Raw genomic sequence first — 26,042 nt, 5'->3', positions numbered from 1 at the left:
AAAGTCACGTGATGACTATGATATTTCAGCCACAAAGGCTTTAAGTGGATATATTTTCATGTCTCAAACATGTAGGGGTGCGTAGTCATAAGAAAGATGCTAAACAAAGTCGCATTTGAGCATGGCCTGATTTTTCAAGATTTTGAAGCCTCATTTTATGTAGGTTTTTTTTTTTAGAATTTTTAAATTTATATTTTATGTCGTTTTTTTAGCATTGTTAAAACCATTTTAGTAGTGTGTCAAATTTGAAAGAACTGGGGAAAAAAGACAAATGTAGTTCACACGAGCAATCAATGGGTGGTGACAATGCGCAGCAAAACATTTTGCCAGCCGCTAACGAGAAAGAACAGATGAAGCCACTCATAACATGGACAAACTAGTCTACTCTTTATACCGCCGCAGTCACTCTGACTAAACACATACACACAAGAATGGCGACGACAAAGAAGTTTCGTGTTCCTCACTTGACAGCTTGTCTTCTGCTCGTGGTGCTTCTTTCACAGTATCTGGCTCATGCTTCGGAAGAAAAGACAAAAACGGTGGAGTTTGACGTGAGACCGGGAGGAACGTTGTACACCTTCACCGAGTCCATTGTATGTATGTTCAAATAATTACATAATCGCACAGCATGCACTTGCTTAAAAAAGTACGTTTGCCGTCATGTTGCTTATTATTAAAATGCCCTTATAAAACGATGTCAGGTTACAAGTATGTCACCGCCACACGACAATAACTACTGTCTTCTTTTGTGTACAAGTCACCGGCTTTATTAGACCCCCGTTCATTGTTTGTGATTGTCTTGCTAAACATAAGGTTAGGTGCTGCCTTACAGACGTCCGTTACATCGATGTGCACACATTGGCTAGTTAAGCATGATGCTTAAATGTAACTTCTGATGCTAAATAACGTGCCTATCAAACGTGTCAGTCATGTTTTGTCTTCACTTATAACTGAAGACAGCGTTTATAAGCCTCATGTGTCATATTTCTTACTTACGAGGGGAATCAGACTACATTTTGTCGCCTTTTGATGACGCCAAGCATATGAACGACTGACACGTTGCTGGCTGCTACAAAGGCACTATTCATTGGTTGAGGAATAGCCATTATGTGGAATGATGTCGATGGAGCTAAACTTAATAGTGTGTGCACGACTGCACATTGCACATTTTACTGTAATACCCTTTCATCATTATTATAAGTGTTACTCTTATTGTTTTTATCATTTTGGTGGCACAGTGTTAGAGTGCTTAATAAAGCTCACAATCTAAATTTAAACCTTACACTTCTGAAGTTTGGGGTTCTTGTTTGGTTGTTTTTTTTAATCATCATCACATAACAATAATCGGTTAATAAAAAGCAATGGTGGTAAATAATAGTTTTGTAATACACTTTATTGCTAAATTAAATTGTATCCGATTTAATCAATTAATTGATGGACAAATCGTTAAAATGATTCTAAAAAATATCTAAAAATATTCTATAGTGACAGCCTTAGTTATCATTGTTATTGCAGTGATAATTGTATTGCATTAAGCTGTGCTTTTGTTGATGTTGTAGTGTGACATTTTTCCAAGATGGATTATAGTACAATTAATTTCATTTTAATAATTCAATTTATTGTATTGGAATTATTTGAAGGCGGCACGGTGGTCGACTGGTTAGCACGTCCGCCTCACAGTTCAGAGGTCGTGGGTTCGATCCCGGCTCCGGCCTCCCTGTGTGGAGTTTGCATGTTCTCCCCGTGCCTGCGTGGGTTTTCTCCGGGAAACTCCGGTTTCCTCCCACATTCCAAAAACATGCATGGTAAGTTGATTGGATACTCTAAATTGTCCCTAGGTGTGATTGTGAGTGCGGATGTTTGTCTCTGTGTGCCCTGCGATTGGCTGGCAACCAGTTCAGGGTGTCCCCCGCCTACTGCCCAAAGACAGCTGGGATAGGCTCCAGCACGCCCCTTGTGAGGAGAAGCGGTACAGATAATGGATGGATGGATGAATTATTTGAATTCGATTATAGATTTTCACATTTGCCTGCTTAATACTTTAATCATACTAGTGATAATCAATTTCCATCTTCAGAGGCACTCACTCACCAGTTGAATTAATTTTTTTTTTAAACTGACCGGATATGAATGGTGATAAGATATATTTGATGGAATGTAGCTGAAGGTGTGTCAGCATTCTGTTTTTTATGTTTTTCAGGGGGATTACGAATGCTCGTTCTCATTCAGTGCACAAGGAGGAACGAATGAGGTTTGTGTAAACCAGTTCCCAAGCATGATTCCATGCTTAAACACACGCCCATGTCAATTACAATCAACACCGGCATTTTAACTTTGCTGTCACGACGCGGAAAGTTGTTGTTGAATGATATATGACAGCAGGGGTTGTACCTGCATGACAACATGCACAACAATGCAATTGTAGTACTGGAAATGTTTCCAAGAGATGGATGGTTTATTGCTGTCAATTCCAGTAGACTGAGTTTATTTCGATAGTGTTGAGCTATGTTGTTCTCTGTTTCTAGAAATGGCTCATGAGTGTAGGCTTTAGTGATGACAACAAGCTTTTTACCTGCTCGGTGTGGAGGTGAGACCAACACACGCACACGCATGCACACAACCCACTAGCTCAGTCCTGTAATTGGAAAAAATGAAAAACAAGCAAGAATATCATGCAGAGTGTGTCCTGTAGGTGGCAGTAATGTAATATCCATACAAACACACTGGTGAAAATGTTACCTCCTCCTGTGGTGCTGTGGTGCAGGTAAAGGCCTAGATAGACCAAAAAGACGCTGGCCAACAATGACAGACGCTTACCCCCTGTGGCGTCCGGCCGGCTGTCGGCACGTCATGCTGGCAAAGCACACCGCAACGACAGACAGCGACCATTAAAGTACCTTATGCGCATGCATAAGATGTAATACTCTTCCGTACCATCGGCGGCAGTAGTCACCATTTCTCATGGTTAGAAAAATCCAACCGGAAAGCTGTTGGCCGGGGGCGGATTATTAAAAACGTAAACAATGCATTCAGCTATATTCTTCTCTCACGATGAACTCCCACGCGAAGTAAACCATCATGTTCTTGACACGACTGGCGACGCCGATTCAACATGCGTAAACGCCCCCAAGATGCTCACAGACGGGGTTACGACACTACGACGGTGGCCACTACACCAAATAGACGGCGCATTCAGACGCCACGACGCTTCACGACCTCCGACATCGGTTTGGTCTATCGGGGCCTTAAAAAGAGTAATAGAGAACGCCAAAGTAGTAGTTAGCATGCTACTTCCTGGTCAATAGAGGCAGGGGACCTTGGAAGTCGGAACTGTTAACTAGAAATGTAAATCAGGACTCCAAACTTCCCTTAAATTGCGACATTTTCACTCTAAAGTATAAGACCTTGCAACAAAATTTTTCATCTAATCGCACGTGTGACCAGTAAATTTGCTGTTTTCACTGCCAGGCATTTTCAGACCCTCTTTTACTCTAACATTTTGAAAAAAATAGAAAAAATATATATAAATAAGTTCCTGGGATTGAATGGCTGGACTGTGAAAAGACAAGTTCGTCAATGGCAGTGAATGAGTTAAATATTTACAAAGTTTACACTGTGCAGTATATCCAAATATGTTCCTTAAATAAAAGGGGTGGAACTTCCTCACAGTCCATGACTGAACAATACACGATAATTAAAATGATTTAAAGGCCTAAACTCAAGTAAACAAACGACACAAAAAAAAACAACTATAAACACACCTGTAATGTTGACACTACTTGCAATTACTTCTTTGCTATTAGCATACATTTTTGCACAGGTAAAACCTGCTGCTTGTCTGTAAATCTTGCATAGCAAGAATGATGGAAAGGCGTGACTGCCTTCTAAATGTTGCCACTGAAGCACAAAATCTATAAAACGAGCCCACGTGTCTTGCTAGTCCATGTCACTGCATTGGTTTTCTTTGCAGGTGAAATACGCACACAGCAACATTTCTCACAATATTCTTCATCACTTGATAACATTTTGTCCGTCTATGAGTCTACCTATCTTGCATGTTTTGTATTTTAATTTTTTTTTTATTGTGCTATGCGATCGCCAATAGTTCAGTTCGCTTCTCATTGGTCAATACAGACATTGCTGTCTTAACGGAATCTCTGATTGGCTTGTTTGGTCAGTTAATTTGTAAAACGAAATACGATGTTGTAAAATAATGTGTACTTTTCCATCGTGTGAAAAGCCACGGTAGTAAAGTTATTTGTTTTTCCGGTCGTTTGACCCACCCTTTTAATGATCAGAAATTGAAATGTTGGAGGTCTGTGAAGTAGGCTTTAGTGACATCATGTCGTACTTCTTTAGTCCTCAAAGTATGCATCAACAAGTAGTGCTCTCCATTTTGCCTCAATTGTTTCAAGACACTTTTAATCACCAAACAATTCCACCCAGGCGACCAAATAACGATCAATTATTCTATTACAATGTCCATCCCAAGTTACAGGAATGAATGTATGCAAATTAATTAATATGCATGACAACTAATGATTTTGTTTGTTTTCACCACAAAGGCCCACAGGGAAATCATACTTGTTTTTCACCGCGTTCAAAATGGAGATGAAGGGAACCAGAATTGAATATGCAAATGCATCCGTAAGTATAAACAAACCACTTTGTGTCATCAATTTTGTCTTTTCGATTTCACAAACATGAATCCTCTGAATTACAGCACACTTTACAAACCCTATTCCTGGTCGCTCTTGAAGTTAGCCCCTTTTTAGGGGCCGGCCTTCCTCATACAAGTGAATAATGCTATACCGTTTCCCATATACTGTTGGGCCAAATGTGTGTCGGCCTTTTAATTACCATGACGACCGAATGGAGCCTGAGCCATGTGACTAGAGTGGCTTCATGTCTGGAGTAGAACCCAGAATGTGCAGGCAAAAAAGCGAGAGTGATAGGTAAAGCTAAACTGTACATCCAACAAAAATGGGACGGAAGTACTGAACGGCGACCAGAACAGATACATATCCAGAAATAGACATGATTAAGATTTACTTGGTTGTATAGTTTCACTCTTGATGGGTGGACAGACACTTCAGAGACACAACTAATTGTTTAAAAACAACGAAAAGTAAATTTTTCATCATATGGCCCTTTAACTTTTATTGCTTTTGCTGGGCAGTTAAATTCGAGGGTTCTACAGTTTTGTGTGCCTACATCAGTTGGTAGAATCGAGTTATATGATATTTTTGCCACGGGGCGTATTCTCAGTTTTATTTTCATTCTCATTTTCCATAATATGTCCCCTCTCAGATTTCACAAAAATACCATTCAAATTTAAAGCATATTAATGAAAAACAAAAATGATGAAATAACAAAACAACTCTGGCACTAATTTTATAGTCCATTTTACACTGTACTTGGCTTTTGTGGTGTTGACCTCATTCTGGCGCAAGCGTGTCCATATTTGGCACTGGTTGCTAAGATACCCTGCAGGTAAGTAGCCTGGTGCAGTTTTCTGCTGGTTTGGATGAAAAGTAATTACAAACGTAAAGCTTTGGCTTTCCTTTTTTTTTTAGGACATGAGACTACTAGCATTATGTGTGACTATTCTGCATTTCATTTTAAGATTACATTTCTATTGTTATGACTTATAACCAACCTGATGTATTTAACATTGTGGAGATCTCCATTCATCACTGTGCCTTCTTTACTCCGTCACAGTATGTCATTTGTCTACGCTTGGGGAACTGGAACACCATATTTATTTTTCCCTCCATTTTCTCCATGTCTTTACCATACAACTCTGCCAAAATCTCTTGCTGTTTCTCTGAAATCACTTCGACACCACCTCTCCTATTTGCCGGAGCACTGCGCTCTGTTAAGTGCAGTGTAAAAGAAGGCCTTTAAAAGGGAAGACAACCCAAACATATATTTTTTTCAAGAATATATTCTATGCAGGGCGGCGCGGTGGTCGACTGGTTAGCACGTCCGCCTCACAGTTCAGAGGTCGTGGGTTCGATCCCGGCCCCGGCCTCCCTGTGTGGAGTTTGCGTGTTCTTCCCGTGCGTGCCTGCGTGGGTTTTCTCCGGGTACTCCGGTTTCCTCCCACATTCCAAAAACATGCATGGTAAGTTGATTGGACTCTCTAAAATTGCCCCTAGGTGTGATTGCGAGTGCGGATGTTTGTCTCTGCCCTGCGATTGGCTGGCAACCTATTCAGGGGGTCCCCCGCCTACTGCCCGAAGACTGCTGGGATAGGCTCCAGCACGCCCGCGACCCTTGTGAGGATAAGCGGTATCGATAATGAATGAATGAATGAATGAATGAATGTTCTATGCAGGCCCACTAGTTGAAACGAGGCACTTTGATTAAGCAAGTGATGTGGCAAAGCAGTGTGCCACCACTTGGCGATTTTCGGAGTTCCATTTGCGCCTCCTCAGCGCTTCTCCTGACAACGTGTGAGCAGTTGGCACGGCACTAGTGTTGGACAGCAAAAAACTGACACCAATTGAGCGCCAGTGCAAAGACACAAGCCCCGGTGACAGTTTTGACTTGCTATTACCTCGGATGTTCTCCGTATGCACCCCACACCCCACTATCCCCGTCGTTGTGCTGATCAAAGTGTTTCCCCACACTCTTGAGGAGGTTTGGAAAGTACAGAGTCGGCACAAATGTCACGTAATCAAAGCAAAGCGGCACAGAGGACAAGCTTCTTTTTTTTTTTTTCCTTCATGTAGTCCGTAAATAAGGACGCCTCCAGCTTGTCAGTACAACAAGGCTCAAGATGTCTGCGCCCTACGCTTGCCTACGTTTGTCTTTCATACAGCTGAGCTGACAATATATTGAAATACATTACACCCCGCCCCAAAAAAAAACACTCTTGACATGCACACTGGGGTAACTTCAATCATCCGGAGACTTTTATTATGACACAACGTGATTTTATTGCAAGCAATGTTCGGACTACACACGTCAGCCGCATTGTTGTTGGGTGCACAGATTAGTGTTATTTGTAACGTGTGTTTGTTTTTGACAACCCTGATATATATAGTGTCATAATTGAAGGATGCCTATTCCTATTTGTTATTGTTGTTATTTGTTGGACGCCATGAGGTCGGTGATTCTCAACCACTGTAAGGTGACGCCGAAAAATTTCCGCTGTCTTTATTGTGTCTGGAAAATAAGGGAAAAGATATGTAGGTAAGCAGATTGTATTTGTTACTAGAAATACATTTTTGAGGTGTGATAAGATTAAGCCTCTTATGGGTTGGCCTTACATTGCTGAGCCGAATTGAATGACGCACATTATCACCACCACCATCACTTTGCTTTGCCCTTTAATTTATTGTTGCATTTCACAATTTATCTTCCACCATGGAAACCTGTACCTCAGGTTGTAGCCACCATACACCCCAAACAAAAAATTGAAATCAGGCAGAGGAGTGAAGAAAAAAAAGGTTGAAACTTTATTTGGGTTTCATGGAGGGGAGGTTGTGTTTGGACTGTCTTCCTGAGCAATTGTTGTGGCCACGCCTCCTTCCACCGTTAAGGACGTACTCTTGGTGTTCCCTCCACCTGCTTCACACACACACATGCAAACAAATAAAGCAATTACAAAATGAGTACACAAACAACCACTTGCAGAATCCACTTGACCTTGTTGACATACCCTCAACCTCTTCTTCCTATTCTTTCCTTCATATTCATGTGTGTGTGTGTGTGTGTGTTTGTATTTCCAGTCGCAGGTGGCAGTGGCAATAGGACAGAGTGATACGGAGCTTAATCCAGAGGAATACACCATCGAAGAGTCGGCAGGTGAGCTTTAATCACCTCCCAGTGCTTGTTGTGTCTAGGTCACCCCCACCTCTCATGTGGGAGCCATTAGAATTCACTTTAATCAACATTTTTGGCTTGTTTGCTGTCCAGAATGTCAATTAATTAAAACCAACAACCATCCGGATCCTGGAATGATCCAATTTTTGGTCTGTTTGGGGATGGCCACTTGCTACACTACAGCAGATAATTAAATGCAGTCATTCTCAACCGGTCGGTTGAGGACAAGTTTGAAAAATATAGAAATAAAAAATTACACGGGATCCTCGGTTTGCAAGGATACTGACAGACAATGTTTCAAGGTTATGAATGGTATGCGTGGAAATCGTTTGCCAAGGACAAATGCGTGACTACTTGGTGCAAGAAGGCACACTCACTTACCGTCCTATTTATTGGTTTTCATTTGACTGTTTTATATGATTTTTTTTTACAAATATTTGGCGGTATTATGCGCAAGTGTGCAGTGGAACGCCTGTAAACAGAGGACTGCCTGTACAATGAAATATTCAACATGCATCCCAAGTCGGACATGCTCCTTACTTGGAAAATAAAATAAAAGTACCCCGCCTCTTTCCCAATGTCAAATGGGATAGACTCCAGTAACCAAATGACGCTATGGAAAATGGATAGATAATCAAAGATATTAAGTGGCACACTGGCATCTCATTATATTAAATAGAGTAATACCTATTAATAAATATTATTTGAAAAAAGTTACTGAAGTTACTAATTGTGATTTTCAAATTGAATGCATTATATAAGATGACTCAGTAATGTAGTAGATTCTCCAGTAGGTAGCACTGTTCAGTCGCTCTTAGACTCAGTTGACATATTTGTACCTTCCCAAACCTAAAGGGTTTGAAGTTTTTCATCTGTAACATTGAACATGTATGGCTTTGTGTTTGGCAAATTGGAGAATATGTAGCCACGTTTTCAACTGTGCTGAATGAGTACATTCTGCATCCATGTATCACTTAGTAATTTGCGAGGTGCATAATGCATGTTCAACTTCCTAACTGTATCAAGAAATAAAAATGATTTATTTCAGTAGTTCAATTCAAAAGTGAAATCAGTTTACATTCACTAAATACATACTGAAATATTTTGCACACACAAAAATACTATTTGAGTGATTAGCGCTTACAGACACGTTAAAGGAGGCATAAACAGTGCATAAGTGGTCCACTTTGCTTGTCAAGATCGGATGCACAGTTGAACGATGAAGATCGCGTTGCGTCTCCTTCATAAAGTAATCTCCTGTCACTTGTGACCCCCTCAGTGACCCACACAGAAGGGAAGTTCAAGGCTCAACTGTCCAAGCTGATGGCGGTCGGACTCACGAGACACGTCGAGCTGTGAGTGCTCGGTCGGGACTCGGACGCCGCGTCGGGCATCCTTCCCGGGTGAGCTGCTGACTTTTAGCTCATTCGACAATGGTTCCATTTTGGAGAGTGGCTGAGTGACCGAGGAGGAGGAGGAGGATGATGATGACGACAATATAAGTGTGCGCACAATTGCCCCTCATGGTGATAAATACAGTCAACAAGATATTTTTTATTTCCACCGTATGATGTTTTTACATTAAAGTACCATTGGTGTCTCGCTTATTATTAACTTTTTGCGGCATAATGTGTGCTGATCCATCGGGGCTATTCCATTTGGAATCATAAATGTGCAATTCTAATCTTTTTTTTTTTTCCTCTCATTTTAGTATGGGCCTCTCAAGACTTTACTGAAAATGCCCCCAGTGGTACTATAATCCTTAGTATCATCACATCAAAATTTCCAAATTTTCTTCAATATTTCTTGCAGCATATTTCACAAATCACTACTTTTATTTTGGGGGGGGGGTTTGGTCAACTTTTTTAGAATGGTAGCGACTTTTTCTATCGAGGGACGGGTGTCTTTTCTTTATTTCTTTAATGTGAACTTATTTTTCAATATTTAGAAAACTAGGGTTTTGGTGCTGTTAGGAAGAAGGATGCCATCATGTACCCAAATCTGTTACTTCCATCCCCCAGATGAAACATTTCCCTAATTCCCAGTCCCTCGCTGATGAATACAAATTCCAAACACCTTTGATGTTTGTATTGTACTTTTGATTTGAAAGCTTTGGAAAACGACTTTTTCCCCTCTACTCTAATATTTTTGGGTGCTGTTTGTCCTGAAGCAAGACTCCCATCATTTTCCTAAATCGGATATTTCTATCCCCCAGAGGCAACATTTCCATAATTCCTGGTCCCTCTCTTGTCTGATGAATAAAAAAAAAAAGCAACAACACATAGTTGTGATGTTAATACCTTGTTTCCTTTGCTGTGTCATCTCTTGCTTTGGTGGCCGCCCGTGAAGGTCGAGGAAACGGTTTTAGTAGGGATTTTGTTTGCCAGGCGTTCCTCGGTGGTCCCAACAGGATGTAAACCTCATCTAGGTGATGGCTGGGAAAACACAAGTGATTCAAATGTTGCTTAATTTTGTACAAAAAGGCTTTTTCTTCTTTTTTTTTTTCATTTTTTTTTTTTTACCACTTGTGATTCCTGACTCAATAAATTCAATCTGTCACTGAAAATTCTTGTGTTTTTGGAGTTAATGAACCTCACACATTCATTGGTTGGTTGAAGTGTGTTAACCACATAATCCAAACTGTTGAGTTTTTCCTTCCCAGCGCCTGAACCAAATGGCCAAATTATTGCAAGGATGGGTGTCGTTGCACGTTCACTTGCGCAAAGGTATTTTTGTGAAATTTTGATGTTTACACTTTGTTGTTTGCTGTTTGAGTCCACAGACGGGGGGGAAACGTCATCTTGATTTGTTTTGACAGTCAACAACTGTTTTGATATACTGCTACAACTCAGAGACTTCATCTGCTTTGAAAAGTAAGCTTTTGATCCATTTCTCAGTCAACGCAAGAAAAATGTTCAGAATTTTGATGATGACTTAGATCAGTCATTCCTAATCACTTTAGTGCACAGTAGTGTAGTGAGCCAAGGAACCCATTTACATTGAAAAACATTTCATGGCACACCACCAAACAAAAAGTGGATAGACAGGTTAATTGTTATCTAATTAAAGACCATTTCTTTGTTCTGTTCGTCACTATAGATCACTGGCGGAGATGAATAAAGGTACATTTGTAGGAAATACAATAATTGTCGACCAATTACGTGATACTGGACAATTTTCTTTAGCTCATTTCATGATCTCCCGAATAACACAAATACATTGCACTGCAATGTGCAATGTGGTGCGAGAGATAATCGGCCCTGCAGGAAAGTATCCAATTTCACTTAATTGATCTAAATATTGTATGTACTACAAATGTATCTAAAAATGAAATGCTCTTCCACTAGATGGAAGAAGGTACAATTAACCTGTGTATCATACGAGAGAATAATAGCATCATGTTCAATCAATTGAACAAGCCCGGATTTCATACTTGAGTACATGTGCGAGGGAAATGTTTATAGTTTTGAGGCGTTTTGTGTCTCTTGGTATGCCGTGAGATTTTTCTAATGTAAAATATGTGCCTCGGCTCAATAAAGGTTGCGAAACACTGGACTAGACCGTGATTGAATTGTCGTGGATTACATTTTTTTTATGTAAATTGTGACTGCCAGTGAAGCGCTGTCAAATCTTTTATGCTTCTTGTCATGCCCAAAATCAACTCATTTTACACACAAATATTCTTAATTTAATCTCTGCTCTGAAGCAACAACGCGAGACAGTTGCTCAGCAAACACGACTCCATTAAAATAAATGTTTCTAAATGTATTATGCCCCATTAGCGTGTATCGTCGCGGGATACATGTTTTCCATGAGATAAAGGGCTTTCATTGTTGCCTCTGTTCTCATTCCATGCGGGAAAGGCTTTGCAGGGATGAACTAAATCCTGCAGTACATATGGGAATGTATATGATGCTGATCATTGTGATCTTATGCATATACATTATATATAAGCGTCAGGCGGGACTCATTCATTTCATGTTAAGCCTAGAGAAAGCAGCTCATCTTGATTGCCCCCCCCCCCCCCATCCAATCCCAAAGCTGTTTAAATATATATAATAAATGCCACATTGACCCGCAACACTTGACCAGTTGATGTTGACTACGGTCACGACACCCGCGAGGCATCCTCCCTGTAATAAAAGCATCAAAGGCTTCCTAATGCTCTCTATCTCGGTATCACTTCAACTCGTGTCCTCTTTATGACACTCCAGGCAGCCTTTATGTTGACATCACTACTCTTTTGCACTTCTAACGTTTCCCCCCGCTCCACCAACAGAATATAAAAATGACTTTTTTTGTTCTTAATACACTCCACGCTGGCAAGAAGCGGGGCAGATTGTGATGGCGTGCTATAAAAGTCCACTCATGATGTTGCTGCTGGGCAGACTCGACTTTGTTTGCCAGCTGGTCCGCCCCTCTGCTGCTCCCTCCAAAATTTCTCGGCGGCCATCTGATAAAGGCTGTCATGAGATGTTGTAAATACTTTCATGCTCCACTTTTGATGAGCTCAACTTGACTTTGGAGTTTGGAGTCAAAGGTCAGCGCGGCAGATTGGCTGCCCTAAAAATGCAAAAATAAAGATTTTCTCTGTTCTACCCGTTTGCCTCAAACAGTGGAGCGTTCCAAATCCAATGGCCCCAAAGTGGTACAATTTAGAGGTCAACTAAAGTAAAGTCTAATGAAACGGGGGGTGGCGGTGTCGGAAGACCAAGCCCTGCTGCAAATGGCAAAAATCTGCAAGTAATTGACGTGCCCTTTAAAAAGGTTGATGATTGCTTATAGAAGATAGCACACACAAGATAGCAACGATGTGACTAAATTAAGCTCCTCCCACACTTAAATATATTTGCATAGCATCAACATGCTACAAGATGGTGCCAAAGGATTTTTTCTTTTACCTAAGCACATTCACAGCAAATAGGTGAATTTTCCTGAATGTTGAGGAACACCGATATACAGATGGGTCACGACATTTTTACTGTGCTTAAAACCTTTTTATTTCCCCAACCAAGAATGAAAGTTGAATATGAATGACTTTAAATAGTATACATATTTACAAAGCAATCAGAAGCCTCAACATGGGTTGTTCTGCCGCCTGCCACAGACATAATAATAACTGTAGTACTTATAAACTGCACCTAGGTGACAGTATTGCTCTTCCCTGTTCTCTAATCTGTGCATGCGTAAAATCGTTTTCTTTTTAATTTAGGACGTGTGTGTATTCCCTGTAATTATAATGTTATGTTATACTCATGTAATATGATTCTCATTGTATTCTTTTTTTTTTTCCTTTAAAGTGCAACCCAATTACTTTGTGGATTTAACTCAATGTGGTTCACAGTTGAGAGATTTGAGGGTCGAATCTTGGCTCAGCACTTCCTGCGTGGAGTTTGCATGTCCTCCCTATGCTTGTGTGGGGTGTCTCCCACATTCCGAATACATGCATGTTTGGTTCATTCAAGACTCTAAACCAGGCATGTCCTGTTTGGACACCCCTGCTCTAAACTGCCCATAGGTCAATCCTAATGAAGACATTAGACTTCAAGTGATAGAATGGATGGATGGATTCGATTGCATTATATAAAAATCCTGAGCCATCCTTAGCCATTTTTTCTCATGCTGCTAAACCCTGAGTCAATTTTTTGATAAATGTTTTATTAGTTTGGATGAAACCCCACAGCGGATGACAACCATTTATAATAGATCACTTCCATATACTTCATGAATTCACCAAATGTTTTTTTGTTTGTTTTTTTTTATCATACTGTTTTATTTTCCTTTTTAGTTCAAAACTATAAAGCCCTGCTGGTGTTTTGTCACTGGCAAAGCCAACTTATTTTCTTCGGCATGACCAAACAGGATTTGGGCTTAAGTGATGCTAAAGTCACCAAGCAATCTTATCTTTTAAAAAAAAGAACCCGCTCAAAATAAACTACATAAACACCTCCGGTGTGAGCAATGAGCGACCTAAATGAATAAAACATGGCTTTGCTGTGCTGTAATGAATCAGGAGTGCATTCCACAGTGTCCTCTCACACACACCTGCCCCCTACCTCTCCCCCCTCTATTTTGCATCTCCTGATATTTAAAAGGGAACAGATGGAGGTTGTGGCCCGGGTCAGTCAAACCATAGGCAGGAAAGGCAATAGGATTTTTCTAACACCAGGGGTCCTTGAAGGACTCAACCAATGGCCAGCTGCCCCCTGTCGAGCGTGCGCTGACCCTGTCAGCTCAGAGCCGTTCGACGCCGCTCTAGTCTTATCTGGCCTGGATACAATTTATCACTTCTTTACCCCCTCGCTACATGTACTTTTTTGCACCACTGAGCCAAAGCAGTCTGAGCTGCAATTAGTTCCCATTATATCCCAACGCCTGGTGGCGTTTATATAACCCCCAAGGTCGTAATGGGCTCAGGAGTTGTCGCTTGTCATTTTTGTAATCATTTAAATTTAAATCCTTTCAATTCTGTAATTGGACCCTTTTTCTGGGGTCCTTTAAGCGCCCGATTTACTTAAGGGTTGCACGTGTCAAGAATGGGGGCAAACTTGATTGCTCACACAAATAAATGTAGAAGCTGATCTACTAAGCGGGAACGCCCAGGATTACCAAATAGATGATAGACGATTGCATACACGGAAACAATGGGCTTCCGACTATGCTTAGTCCGTCTATTTCTTTAAGTTTCCTTCGTTTATCAAAATGGGCGTCCATCATAGACGGATAGACGGACCGGTCCGAATGCCCAGCTCTGGAAAGCAGTATTTAAAAAGTAGTGCAAACTGGCACTGCTGATGCGTACTGATGACTGCGGTTATTGTGGTTGGGAGGAGGCAGAGGTCAACTACAGGAGAACAGATGTTTTTTCCACGTGTAAACATTTGTTGAAATGCCAGAAACAAAAAATCTCGCACCATATGGTATATTCAGCAATGCAGTTTTGGAGCTTCTGAATAATCCAAGTGATGACTTGATGACAAGAAGGGGTCGTTTTAACTCTGCACTTCATTTTGTCTGGGTGATTTCAGTATACTGTACTGTATGCCCAGATCAGTTTTTCAGGTGCGCCGTTTTAAATGCAGTGTTAGGACACAACCATCTATTTGCTACACAATCAGGATGAGTGGGTATCAGTGCTACCTGTAGTGCAAAACCAGCATTGACACCTCAATAGCCAACCGTGTCACAATCATAGATCAAGCATCGCACAACTACCAAAAAGAGCCTACGATCTGTTAGCGTGAACATGGAATTCAGCGGCAACAATTTGAGATCATCAAGCCCAAAGAGTGCAATCTGTGGGTGCAAAGCGAGCATCTGCACAGGGGCTCTCGTTACCAGAACATTAACCCGGACAGATGTTATGATGGCCTGTGTGTGTTGAGTCTAAGTACCGGGGGGATTTGTAGACAAGCTGTTCTTTCCTTACTCACCCCAAGTCTACGTCCTGTCACCTTGGAAACCTGGTCTGTCTCAGCTCATTGTGGCCCGGCCTTGAAACTCTCCTGTTGGGTAGAAATGATCTAGAAATGATCATTCATTCCTTAATCTTCTAATTTTTTTTTCTTCACCTCTCTCAACAAAACTTCATTAGACCGTCTCCAATCGTTGTTTTTTTGTACAGTAACATCTACTGTATGCTAATTGCATAAATTACGACAACTGACATTACAGTATATTCGCTAGAAGGCTTTCGGTAACGACATTTTATGGTTTGGTTGAACATAACAGAAATGGAAAATCATTTTTCTGTGCCAGCACAATGAATTATGGGGTACATTTAAGTGTTTTAGTGACCATTGGTCACTAATTTTCAAGAAGAATGTGGGGTACATTGAGGGCAGTATTTAGGGTATACCCAATAGTCATTAGACTTTTGAACAGCACTACAAAATGTTGAAGTTTCTATCCTGGGTACTATATAGCGGTACCTTGACATTTGAGATGCCCAATTTAAGATTTATTCAATTCGAAAGCCGTTGCTCGCTGATTTTTTTCTTTTTTGCATTGTGCTGTGAGCAAACATTGGACTTGAGTGAGCGTCAGACACTTTAACCACTCACTGGCAACTTAACAACATCCGGCCATTATCAGTTCACATTGGTTACTTCCAATGAAAGTAGTATTTTTTTTTTTTTTGCTTGCATTAAAATAATAAGAATTGTCACGGGGCAATGAATGTTTGAACAAAAACGGTGAAGCAACACATGTAGGCGGATATAACAATACTCACAGTTATATATCATTTATTGTCTGTGAAAAAACTACTGATATCTCTAATATAGCATCTTACTGAGTCGGTTGTGAAACTCTTTTTTTGTTTGTGTGTATGTGTGTGTGTGTGCGTGTGTGTCTACAGTATGTCTGGATTAAACTGCCCTCTGGTGGCCAAGGCGCACACACCAGAAGGAGCGCAGTCTGTGTTGCTGGAACAGATTCATGTCATTTCCTTTCATTTCAATGGCGTGATTGATTTGAGATACGAGTATTAGAGTTATGAGCAAAGTCACATAATGAATTCAGCTCATAAATCAAGGTACCACTGTATCGTGGATAGGGAGTGATTCCAAACATAGCCTATGTGAAGCACTTTCCAAATCCTGTCTGTGAAAAGTGCTACATAAATAAAGTTGACTTACTTGCTGTTGGAGGGGCCGGAGTCTCACACCGTGGTTGAGAGCAGTCTTCTTTTTTCAGGGTACGGAGGAGCTTTGCGGGGATCCTGCGTTGTTTTTGCAGAGTCTGAGAGTCTGTTGTGAGGGTAAGGCGGAGGCTTGCGACCCCTGCGGCCTTGCCCAGATGGCGGTTTGCCGGTCGCCGCCAGAGGCGGCCCCGCCGATGATGCCCGCCTCTCTCTATCTGCGTGAGTAGGCGTCTCCGAGTCTGCGGGTGGGCAGCTGGCGGACGGGTGTCGAGATGCCGCGGACGGACAGAAGCGCACAGTCGCCGGGTGGTCGCTTCGCGGCGGCTCGATAATGACAGATGGGGCGAGCACGGCGGTCGGATGACACTTTGGGGACACCGGCGAGATGGGGCTGATCATGACGGAGGATGATGCTCCCGGGGAGGATGGAGGGGACTTGGGGACGTTGACTGTCAGCGGCGAGAGTCCGGGGGTGGGCGGTCGGACGGGGAGGCTTCTTTGAGGGGACAACGTGGGGTGCGGCTGAGTGCAAGAATCTGGATTGTTGACCAACGTTAGCAGCCCTCCGCGTCGGGGAGAATTTCCGAACCGAAGAGTTCTGGTCAACTCTGTGCTCAGTTGGCATGGCAACTCGACTGGAGGCGATCCCCTCCTACTGGGATGGTCTCTCCTTAGAGTGAAAGTGCTTCCTCGGTGGTCGATTGGCACCGAGGGCCTCGGATGGGGGCTGATCACCGTCACTTCATTGGAACCAGAAGAGGAGCAGCTCTCGCCTCCTGCCGCCTGGTCTTGCTCTTCGTCATCCAGGTCTAAGCAGGAGGTCAGGTAGTCGATCTGATGAACCACCTGGAAAATAAGGGTTGAGTGAAGGCTCCTTTTGGAACTTTAGGCCGACAATGACTTGTCATTGGGAAACTTAAATGGCCATGTTTTCACCAACAAGTTCATTTGATATCTTTTTTGAACGGGAAAATGAAAAGAGCTGTCATTTTCTATTTGATCAATAAATTTGGGAGAAATTAGGAAATAAGTGACCCCATGAATAACGCCTCTTGTTAATGAGGAGAATGGCCGCGCCCCCTGCCGTTCTATCCTCGTTCGGTCGCAGTCACTGGAGGAACCGATTACAAACTCTCCATTGGAAATCATTGTACTGATAAAGATCCATGCTTGCCTGATTGCTTGCCCACTGCCAGTCGCCGTCTGCCTCCCGAGGGTTGATACGAGTTTAGCGTCGCTAAATGTCCGAAATAGAACCAGTCGGAGTTCGTGTGCCTGTGGAAGTGGAGCAGCGATCGCCACGGTATTTTTGATTTCGTGATTATGATGAGATCAAGTTTTATGTCAATGAATCCAAACTATTGTGCAGAACACTTTTATACTTTTACAGGTTGAAGTGGACAAGAGTAGTAATGTGCATTTGCATTATGGTGGCGATCGGTCGCCGTTTTAGACAACAGAACTGACAAAGCGAGCAATATTACCACGCTTGGCTCCCTCCCGTGACGTAGACAGCTGAGACCGAAAACATAACATAAGCCACGCCCCAAAAAGGGGTGGGGAGATTTGCTGTAAACCTAATCACAATCCTTTTGTAAGTGTTGAATTTCTGGGAGAACTTCAGGTTTTCAAGGGTAATTCCAAAGGCGACCTTAGGTTTTGGGGAGCTGTTGAGAAAGGCGCTTTAGGCCTTAATGGGTTAAGGATGCTACATTAAATTTACTTCAACTGCAGAACATAAGTGGCGACCGCCTTCAGTTCTTCAGCCCGCCCAAATCCAGTCATGGACCCCATTTTCTGAGTCAAAATTATGAACCCTACCTTGAGTTAAAGTAACCCAATCTGCTGATAATCCACAGCTACAACCTTCAGTCTGAAAAAATTTAATCTTTGACCCAATTTTCCACGCCAAAATTATGAACCAAACATTTGGTAAAAGCAACCCAAACCCCTCAAAATCCACAGCTACCCAGCGAGTGTGTTAGGGAAATAACCCAGCATTTTTGACTGATATGTACTGAACCGGAGAGTATGATGACGCATTTTGGATGCCGCCTCTAAGAACGGAAACGTTTTTTTTGTTTTTAATTTTATTTTGGGGGGGGGGTTTACTTCAAAATGGCTTACTTGGGCCAGGATCCTTTGCACGCTGTGGCCAAAGATAGAATCCAGGCGTTTTTTTGTAGGTAGATCCTTGTTCTGCGGACCGATTGCATAGTTTCTAGCTCGCTGGGTAATTGGGGAGCTATAGAAAATGAATGGTTGGATGGACAGTTGATATTTATTATATTATATTGGGTTAATAAAATAATGCATTTGTATTGTATATAAGTTATGTTTGGTTTAGGGCACAAAAATATCAATTTATTCCAACACTTACTTTTAGCCACACGTCAAGTTCCACGCAACAGTGTTTTGTTGGTTGAGCACAGAAAAGTTAGATTAACGTTGATATACTTAATATTTGTGTGTTAGCAAACTTATCGCGTGCTTTGACATCAAAATATAAACTTTGCTTTTTTCTTAAATTGCTACACTTGAAATGTCAACAGTTAAAGGCGCATTCGTAAGCAGATAAAGCCACAGGACATTCAATTGTAGGAAGTTTGATGTTGTTTGACATCAAGCAGAAAGTCAATGTGCAATTATGAAAATTGATTATGCTATTTTTTTCTTCCAAGTTCAGAATTTTTGCTTGAAGGTTTTTCTGTAATAGCATTGCAATTGTATCGCATGTTGAGCAAAGCACCTGAGATTACTGTCACGCAAACTTAATTTGTTTAGATTCTTATGCACAACATTTAGTACATATGCGGTAAATCAATGATTCCCAACCGCAGTATCACGGCAAATGATCCAATTTAACTTCATTGGTCCGAAAATCATTTATTTACCTCAATTAGTGTGCTTTTGTTCATCTATTTACTCAAGTGCCGTATATTGACAGACAAAACTGAATGCCTTTCCCACCAGATGGCAGAAGTTACAATTAACCTGTGCATCCACCTGTTGCCGTCAATACAACAGAGTAGGCCATGGCTAACTAAATTTATGATGAAATTGAGACGAAAGCATCATTATTTCAGTACTGTATACTTTTTTTTGACATTTTTCTTTGGTGGTGTTCGGGGAGATTTTTTTGAATGTAAGATATGTGCTTCGTCTCAATAAAGGTTGGGAAGCACTGACGTAAAATACAGGAATTGACTGCGGGTAAGATAATGATTGCAAACAGCACTATGTATATTTATATCTATATAAGGCAGTCAATAGGGACAATGTTTTGGGTTGGCACACACACACACACACACGGAGTAAAATAATGGCAGTTGCGATGATTGGAGAAAATTACTCTGGGGAAAATGTTTGACCTCTCCCTCCACCTGTGCATGGATAAATCCTGAGCTGGAACAGAAGTATTATTGTTTTTTTGTATGTTCAAAAAATATCCTTGCTGATGTCAAAGGATGACCTGTTTTTTTTTTCCCCCCTCTCATCTAGCTTTGTGTTGGAGGCTTTTGGTTTTACTTTGAAGTGCAGAGTGCGTGTTGTGTGTGTGTGTGTGTGTGTGTGTGTGAGACGTTGGGCTCGCAGCTTGTTAGAATGTCAGGAATCACCAGAGATAAAAGAGCGCAGGACCCTGATTTACTGTTGCTGCTGCTCCCAAGTGTGTTGGTTATAAACAATCACTGTTCTTCAAGTAGTGCTGATGAATGCTGAGAGACATTCAAATTGTGCAGGAGCCGCGTAGCATGTGCTAAGTTTTTGAGTTCAGTTGGCTCCAGTGGCGACTAATGATGTGCTTTTAATGATCCCAGCATAGTCAATAGGGCAGAAAGTTTGTTAGTTATGCAGAATCCACTTTTAAGATACATTATAGGAAATTGACTATTGAAGTGCATGTATTATGAATAGTTGTGTCTCTCTCCATTAAGTGTGACATTAAGCAACCAAGTAAATATTTTATATGCCTATTTTCCAAAAATGTCTGTGTGTGTCTGTAAGCAAGCTGCGCATCTTAACTCATTTATACAATAACTGCCCCCACATAGTTTCTCCTTCCATAACATGATCAGCTAGGCTGGCCAAAGAGTCAGGGCCACTATCAAGTCTGGATGAACGACGAAAAATTATGTTATTTCCCCTCAATATTTAATTTAATATGATTATTTTTTTCAAGGTGCTCCTCCCATGTATTTTTTAGCAAACACAAACAAAAAATGAATCTGCATAAGAGAAATCAATATGAGATGTATTATACATAAAGAAAAGTACTGTAGATATATATATATATATATATATATATATATATATATATATATATATATATATATATATATATATATATATATATATATACATATATATATATATATATATATATATATATATATATATATATATATATACAATACATAACAACAACCTAAAATAAATATAAACTAAACTAAAACTAAGCATTTTTGAGAAAAAAAACCCCAACAACTAACAAAAATAATTGAATTTATAAAAAAAAATCCACACTAACAAATGAAAAATCCGAAACTATCATAATCCTGATCACTGGATTCTAGCAATTGCTTGAAAGTGGCTTTGGATCATCGGCCAGTCTATCTTGTCATTTCAAGGGCAGAGAAATTTGGTGTTAGTGCAGAACAGCTTCCTTTCTGACACATTTCTAGAAAGACAACTAAAGAATCACTTGGTTGTTTAATTTTACTCTTGATGGGTGGACAGGCACTCCAGAGACACAACTGTATTCAAACCATTTAAAAGTACCAAATTTGGTTTAAGGTACAGAATAATCATTTCCAACAACTCTGGAGTCTTTCAGTCTACATGACTGCTATGCTAATGAGCAGACAGTAATCCGGTAAACGCCATAGCAAAACATCGTCTTTTCTACTTTTGCTCGACTGTTGGTAGCGGCTGTCAAATGGGTTTAACTTAAAAGCAGCTGCAGGATCATTAGAATTCCACCAGTAATTGGTTCCTAAATCAAACGGAGGGACCGGGTTCATGCAACAGAATGTTATAAGAGGCCTTTGAAATAGAGAAACGCGACAAAAAAATCTTCTGTGCCTTGTCTGTCTTTGATGTGTTGACTCTTTTGTGAAAATTGGCGATTTATTTATTTATTTATTTATTTATTTTTCCAGAAAAGTGTCAGCTTGTTGTCAACCTCCTGTCGAGGCTACGTGCGCTTTCATCAGTGATATATCAACACAGAAGCACACGCCAACCGTTCCCCTCTGACCCCGGATGACGAGGTTAATGCCTGAGCTTTATCACTGACCCGGCGGATGCGGATAAAATGCGGATAATGTGCAGTGCGAGGGGCACGGCAATAAATGGATAGTGAAAAGCGGTCCAGCTGAGCCTTGAACAGCATCTGTCCCGGAGAAAGACGAGTTTGGAGGAAAGAGATGATGATGACGGCACAGGAGGAGGAAGAACACATGAGAAGCAGGTGGACGCTTCGCCTAATGTCACACCGCATCATCTTGGGAAGCCCGTGAAACGCATGTGGCAAATGAGGCGTGACTCTCGTCTCATTCACTCCCATAAAAAAAAAAAAAAAAAAAAAGAAAAGAAAAACTACGCATGACTTGAGAGCAAACATTGCGCACAATGGAGACGAGAGATGGTAGTGGGAGCATGAGTGGAGTTGCGGGAATAATTTGCAGACTCTGTTGGATGCGCCCAACCCAAATGCTGACTCTCTAATGCATATTTAATTCTGCTGAAGGCGGCCAGTTTGCGTATGCAAAGGCATATTAATGTCTAAAGACACACTGGGAAAAAAAAAATTATTTGGTTCCCTTGGATTTACTTAATTCGGACATCGGTGGCATGATTCAAATGTGTTAAACTAACATATATCATTTGAATATTTAAAAGAGTAGAAAAATTAATCAGTTGACCGCATTTTAATCATGTGCAACCAAAAGTTACATACTTTTTTTTAATGCATGGTTGTCATATGGCCGCAATGGTACAATGTTACAAATAAGGTGCTACATTTATACCTTTAAAGAGGAAGTCAACGCAAACATATTTTTTTTAAGAATATGCTCTATGCAAGCCCACTAGTTGAAAAAGGGCATTCTGATAAATATTGTGTTTGTGGAATAAATGTTAGTCCACTCGTTTTTAGCCATCAGCGGGGGCGGCCATTTTGTCCTCTGTCGACTGAAAATGACATCACAACTGTTCACAACGACCAATCACGGCTCGGATTCAGAAATCAGGTCAGCCGTAATTGGTCGTTGTGAGCAGTTGTGATGTCATTTTCAGTCGACAGAAGACAAAATGGCCGCCCCCAGAGATGGCTAAAAACGAGTGCATTTTGCTGCTTGACTTATATTCCACATAGACAGGCTACTGAATAGCATCTAGCATGTGTGGTTGTCTTATGTCGCCGTAAACAACACATATTTGAATTCAAATGGGGCAGCAACACACGTAGACCAACAATACTCATATGTATTCTGTATCCTCTGAGAAAAAAATATTATTGGAAAAAATATTATTATTGCAGGGTTGCTTGAGTCGTGGCTTACAGCAGCTCCTTGCAAATGTTGTGGTTTTGTATTTGTGTCTTTGTCTGCCTTTTCCAATTAACATCTAAAGTGCATCGATGACTGTGGCTCACGTTGCCTTATTTGAAAAGGAATCACAGTACCTTAACTGTACTGTGTGTTTGAAGCTCGCTGGGGGACTCAGAAGTCAAGGTATCACTGTTTTCAATATCTGAATTTGACACTGAGGGACACAAAGTGTGTTTTTCTTTCTCGTGAAACACCTAATCCCAACACCCGTGCCCCGCCACACACACACTTTGTGAAGACATGCGTGCCATATTTCTGTCCAAATTAAAACCATTCTTTTTCAAACACGTTGTTCTTCAGCAGTCATTTACTGTACATGTTGCAACAATACAAGGTGTACAGATGTGGAAAAACCTGAGAAATCAAGGTATAAACTCATTAATAACCGATTTAATAGCTCCTGGCCGGGAGTTTAAATGGATACCAGACTATGGATTAAAACTCTAAAACATCCGGCCATCCATTTTCTATAGCACTTGTTGTCATTAGGGTCTCGGTTGAGCAGTCATAGCGGAGAACTGAGGGACAAACTATACACTGTGGGCCTGTGACAAAAATGAGTTTGACACCTCTGATTTAGAGTCTTTAAAGTGGAATTCAACCCAAACATATCTTTTTCAAGAGTATGTTTCATGCAGGCCCACTAGTTGAAACACGACATTCTGATTAATATTGCATTTGTGGAAGATGAGTTCAGCAGCAAAATCCACCCCTTTTTAGCCATTGCACGGGGCGGCCATTTTGTCACTTCTGTCGACATAGCAGTTGCTCAGGGCTCACCTAGCGACCAATCATGGCTCAGCTTCGGAAAACAGGTGAGCTGTGATTGGTCGTTACCTGAGCCCTGAGCAACCGTGGTGTCATTTTCAGTCGACAGAAGTCACAAAATGGCCGCCGCCAGAGATGGCGAAAAACGGATGGATTAACTCTTATTCTACAAACGCATAATTTATCAGAATGCCTTGTTTCAACTAGTGAGCCCGCATAGAACATATTCTTGAAAAAAATATGTTTGGTTTGAATTCCTTTTTAATGAATCTAACGTATGTTTGTGGCATGTGGGAGGAAGCCGGAGTACCTGGAGAAAACCCACATAAGCACGAGGAGAACATGCAAATTCCACACAGGAATACTCAAGAGACACACCCCGAACCAGTTGTGCAAAATCAAAACAAAATATCTTTACCTCTTTCATTTCCTGTTGAACATCCCTCAGCGCAGTCAGAACCTGCTCCAGGTTATCCACCACCCGCTTCAGCTGGTTCCGAACCATTTTTCTATTGCAGTTCGCCCCCTTCCTGTCTGATTCCTCCTCACTTTTCGGTTTGTGCCGGACCCACCTGACCTGGTTCGTGCCCAACGCTGAAATGCGCTTGCCGTGTTTCCCCGGACCTCTCAGAGTGGTGGTAAAGCCCAGACCTCTGTGAGGAACCTCGGTGGCAAAGATGACTCCATTGAGCGGGGCGCTGGAGCCCTCCACAGGTGGTTCTCTGAGCACGCTCAGGTCTCTTTGGCTTTGACAGTTCCTGCTGATGTAGCTGAAACTAGATCTGAAGCCACGCTGTCCATCTTTTGATGATCCCTGAGGGTTTGAGCTGAGCCAGACAGATGACTGCAGGTCTCTCTGATGAATCACATGGCTGGTGTAGTCCCAAACGTCCTCCCTCCTCTCCTCCATGCAGACGTCAACCTTAGGGTCTGAACCTTCAATTAGAAGAGCGGGAGTAGGAACCGGGGGGCTTCCCACAAGAGGCCCGTATTTTGTGACCGGGGAGCCAGACGTGGGAGCGGCACTGAGACTCGTGTTGCCAACGGGATCTAATTCCACCTCCGAGGACTGCTTGGACTTTGCAGGACTGCCTTCTTTCTGTTTCCCCAAGATGTGGTGGCCCCTCAGCACCACGGGCAGCATCCTGGCCATTCCCACGCCATTGCAACGGAGCTCGCTCTTCTTCACCTTGTTCTTCCCCGGGATGGAGAAGATCCCGATCCCTTTTGGTTTCTCCAGAGGGGCCAGGTTGTCGTGGAGTTCCGGATTGGATTTGTAGGGCCCGTTGAGCCCCAGGTCGCCGCTTTGCTGGGACTTGAGACTGTTGCGTAGCCACGGGATGAAGTGAGGGGCATGAGGCTTGAAGGCTCTGTGCTCCTTCGCCGCCGGAGCCCTGCTGTCAGAGAACATGCTGACGGATGATGTCCACGCGAAGCACGGGGGGGACGGACTCCTGAGACGGCGAGAGCTTCCTTCTCTGTTGCCATAAATCTCCTCCCACTTTTGCCATCAACTTCGGCAGTATCTCCTCAATCTGTATTTCGCTTCCCGCTGCTGCCTTTTTCTCTACAACTTTTATCCGATTTGCTCCCACATGCAGCTCATTCTCAAACCACCCGTGCCTCGTTTCCTGTTTCTGATGTTATCACCCTGCCTCCTTTTTTTTTTTTTTTCTTCCCTCTCTCCCCCTACTTCTGTCTCTGGAGCCTCTCAACCGCTCTTTTGGACCCGCGTCTCCTCTTGCAGCCCTCCAGCGTCCGACTGGCTCACAACAGCAGAGGCTTCTCGTCTCTACCTCTCTCGCTCTCTGCCCCCCCCCCTCCCACCCACCGCACCCCCCACCCCCTTTGCTCTGCAGCGCACTGCACTGCCTCCAATTCCCACTCTTTCTTCCTCCCACTCCCTCTCACGATTCTAACTCACTGCCCTCATCTCTCCCTGTTTCTCTCTCTCCACTGTCAGTCCTTTATCGTCTCTTGTCATTGTAACTGTCCCGTTCGTCTCCTTTTTTTTTTTTTCTCCCCCCTGGGCTTTTCGTCACTCCGCCACTCCAGCCTGCCTCCCTCCCGCTCCAGGAGGGAGAGCAGCTTGAACTCCAATCAAGATGCCAGTGTTATTAATCCCTGGTTAGCCAGAATGTGTGCCCACGTGACTCCCCCTGCCTGCGTCCTCATCTGATTACTCC

At 42.0% G+C, this 26,042-nt stretch overlaps 2 protein-coding genes across 5 annotated transcripts; one reads left to right on the top strand and one right to left on the bottom strand.

The window, feature by feature from the left end:
- mydgf (myeloid-derived growth factor) lies at positions 1–10,113 on the top strand. The gene is made up of 7 exons (XM_086047655.1): positions 1–593; positions 2,201–2,251; positions 2,526–2,587; positions 4,566–4,647; positions 7,740–7,815; positions 9,113–9,236; positions 9,545–10,113. The coding sequence occupies exons 1-6, from the start codon at positions 432–434 to the stop codon at positions 9,190–9,192; spliced, it is 513 nt and encodes a 170-aa protein (XP_085903781.1). The 5' UTR covers positions 1–431; the 3' UTR covers positions 9,193–9,236; positions 9,545–10,113.
- LOC147138397 (uncharacterized) lies at positions 7,444–25,682 on the bottom strand. Of its 4 annotated transcripts, none has more exons than XM_086047652.1 (5): positions 24,275–25,682; positions 16,473–17,323; positions 15,267–15,356; positions 10,134–10,268; positions 7,444–7,578 (listed from the first exon to the last, which is right to left on the bottom strand). In XM_086047652.1, the coding sequence occupies exons 1-2, from the start codon at positions 25,265–25,267 to the stop codon at positions 16,496–16,498; spliced, it is 1,821 nt and encodes a 606-aa protein (XP_085903778.1). In that variant the 5' UTR covers positions 25,268–25,682; the 3' UTR covers positions 7,444–7,578; positions 10,134–10,268; positions 15,267–15,356; positions 16,473–16,495. The 4 variants fall into 4 exon arrangements, with proteins under 4 accessions (XP_085903778.1, XP_085903777.1, XP_085903780.1 ...); XM_086047651.1 differs by having other exon boundaries at positions 15,267–15,338; XM_086047654.1 differs by having other exon boundaries at positions 7,444–7,575; positions 15,267–15,338.
- Between the last annotated feature and the right edge of the window lie 360 nt (positions 25,683–26,042).

Source organism: Filicampus tigris, chromosome 12 (assembly GCF_054856515.1).
Source record: "Filicampus tigris isolate MCC_2025a chromosome 12, RoL_Ftig_1.0, whole genome shotgun sequence".
NCBI lineage: Eukaryota > Metazoa > Chordata > Actinopteri > Syngnathiformes > Syngnathidae > Filicampus > Filicampus tigris.
The sequence above is the reverse complement of the archived record's forward strand: the minus strand, read 5'-3'. Positions and strand labels throughout refer to the sequence as shown.

Coding starts and splice junctions, on each gene's coding strand:
- mydgf (XM_086047655.1), top strand. CDS start 432: ATGGCGACGACAAAGAAGTTTCGTGTTCCTCACTTGACAGCTTGTCTT. Junction 594..2,200: donor ACACCTTCACCGAGTCCATT/GTATGTATGTTC, acceptor TATGTTTTTCAG/GGGGATTACGAATGCTCGTT. Junction 2,588..4,565: donor TTTACCTGCTCGGTGTGGAG/GTGAGACCAACA, acceptor TTCACCACAAAG/GCCCACAGGGAAATCATACT.
- LOC147138397 (XM_086047652.1), bottom strand. CDS start 25,267: ATGTTCTCTGACAGCAGGGCTCCGGCGGCGAAGGAGCACAGAGCCTTC. Junction 17,324..24,274: donor TTCAACAGGAAATGAAAGAG/GTAAAGATATTT, acceptor CTTATTTTCCAG/GTGGTTCATCAGATCGACTA.